The 2,320-nt window shown below is 18.6% G+C and overlaps 1 protein-coding gene across 1 annotated transcript in view; it reads right to left on the minus strand.

Moving 5' to 3' along the window:
* LOAG_18959 (hypothetical protein) overlaps positions 1 to 1,248 on the minus strand; it is a gene marked incomplete at both ends in the record, with an annotated part of 4,640 nt that extends 3,392 nt beyond the window's left edge. Inside the window, 3 exons of the mRNA XM_020451620.1 lie at positions 27 to 81; positions 366 to 551; positions 1,168 to 1,248. Coding sequence (XP_020304580.1) covers positions 27 to 81; positions 366 to 551; positions 1,168 to 1,248 — 322 coding nt within the window. The remainder of the gene's footprint in view (positions 1 to 26; positions 82 to 365; positions 552 to 1,167) is intronic.
* Between the last annotated feature and the right edge of the window lie 1,072 nt (positions 1,249 to 2,320).

Here is a 2,320-nt window from a genome sequence, read left to right on the forward strand (position 1 = left end):
ACAAAAAAAAAAAAAAAACAACTAACCGGTATCATCATGAACCTCTTGACCACCAATTGTTATATTTGGTGCTATGTATAGCTAAATTTACAAATTTAAAATTAATTTTAAAAATAGTTTAAATAAAAAATTTTTGAAACTAATTAAACAATTTGCATAATTGAAATAATGATGTAAAATTAATTATTAATTCCCTAAACTTACATATAAAACTTATTTTAAAAATAGTCCAAATAAAAAATTTTTGAAACTAATTAAACAATTTGCATATTTGAAATAATGGATGTAAAATTAATTATTAATTACCTAAACTTACATATAAAACCTAACTTATCTAAAGTTATCGATTAATTATTTAAACTTACAAGAAATACTTCAACTGCTGCAACAATATACATTGCACATGCACATGCATTACCCAAATAAAATAATATACCAACAGCTGTACCAAATTCAGGTCCTAAATTTCGTGAAATCATATAATATGTACCACCAGCTTCAATAACACCATTTGTTGCAATAGCACTTAAACTGATACATGTTAAGAAAGTCTGCAAATAAATTGAATTAATTAAAAAATCAAAAATTATTAAAGGATATTATTTCAAAAAAATATTTTAATAATAAAAAAATTTTTTAATAAATATATGATAAAACTTTCAACTTTAATATAAATTTAATGTTGCAAAAAGTAAAAGTTTTAATAAAAAATTTTATGAGTTTTAATAAAAATTTTTAATTTAAACAAACAAAAATCTAAAAATTTAGCAAAATTTGAATCGTAAAAGAATTATTAAAAAATTTTCCTTTTTTTTATTCAATTTAAAAATAACAATTGTTTTATTTCAATTTCAAAACTATTCTCTTTTTATTCAATCAATACTTTCTATTATATTAGGTAGTCAGCAAAAAGAAAGAAATAAATTAATTAAAATTTTTTAATACAAAAATAATTTTGAAAAAAAAACAAACAGATTTTATTTCATTTTATTATAACAAATTATTAAAAAAAAAAGAAAGAAACACTGGAAAATATTATTCGATTAATTAGCTGAAATTTGTTGGAAAATTTAAATTTTCATTTTTATTTTTTTCAAAAATATGGTTATGTAATTAATAATCAATAACAATCATTAATTAATAATTATTGTAATTAATAATCCTTACACAAAACATGCATAGAAAAGTCATTACAATACATTGGCCAATTCCCATGATACCAACAATCCAGAATAATCGTAGAAACATGATAGCGCCAAAGATATGCTGTATAGTTGGCAAATATACGCCCAAAATGGTACCAAGATTTGCCTTAATATGATAATCATAATTTAAATAATAATTTGCTCTTTAATATATAAGTAAATAATTAATTAAATTTTCAAGCTGCATAAAATAAATAAAAAAATTCAAAGATATTTGTTAATTTTTTCCTTTTTTGTTTGTTAGAAATACAGCATATAATATTTTAATCATTTTCTTTTTTTATTTCCCTTTCTTTGTTAAATATTTTTTCCGCTTAATTATAAAAAAAAATTCATTTTATTTATTTCAATAAATTATTAGACTTAATAATAACAAAATATATATGCTAAATTAATATATTATTAACCTTTTGATATTATTGCTATTGCTATTTTCTTTTTGGTTACTTTTTGAATATTAAGTAATTAAATTAAAATTCATTGATGATACGTTATTCTGACACGTTATGATAACATTAATTACTTTTTGAATATTAAGTAATTAAATTAAAATTTATTGATGATACGTTATTCTGATACATTATGATAACATTAATATATCAATTAGCATTTATCATCATATCATTTCTAAGAGCTAAACAAATTACTGTTATTTGATCATGATCTGATTTAACTGTATTCCTGTTCTCATAATTTGTTTCATCTATAGTTCTATTATTATAATCTAATTGTTATAATCTAATATCACAATCTAATTCACAATAATAATGATAATATATAATAAAAATACTTTCGCAAAAAAAATTATAAATTAAATTATAAATTATAAATTAAATTATAGAGATCTTTAGCTAAATTATAAAATAAAAGTAATATTTACCTGATTTTCCCAGGCTTCCAAGATATATTCCTACATTTTCGAATCTAATTTTAGGAGAATGAATTTAATGAAATAATATGTAAAAATCATTCATCTTTTAATAATTGTGATTAATTTTGCTATAATAAAATAAAATATAATCATCGTCATGTTTATTATCACTATTGTTGTTTTATTATTATTATTATTATTATTATCATTATTATTATTATTATTATTATTATTATTATTATTA

This window comes from Loa loa (genome assembly GCF_000183805.2).
Source record: "Loa loa unplaced genomic scaffold supercont3.754, whole genome shotgun sequence".
Taxonomy (NCBI): Eukaryota; Metazoa; Nematoda; class Chromadorea; order Rhabditida; family Onchocercidae; genus Loa; species Loa loa.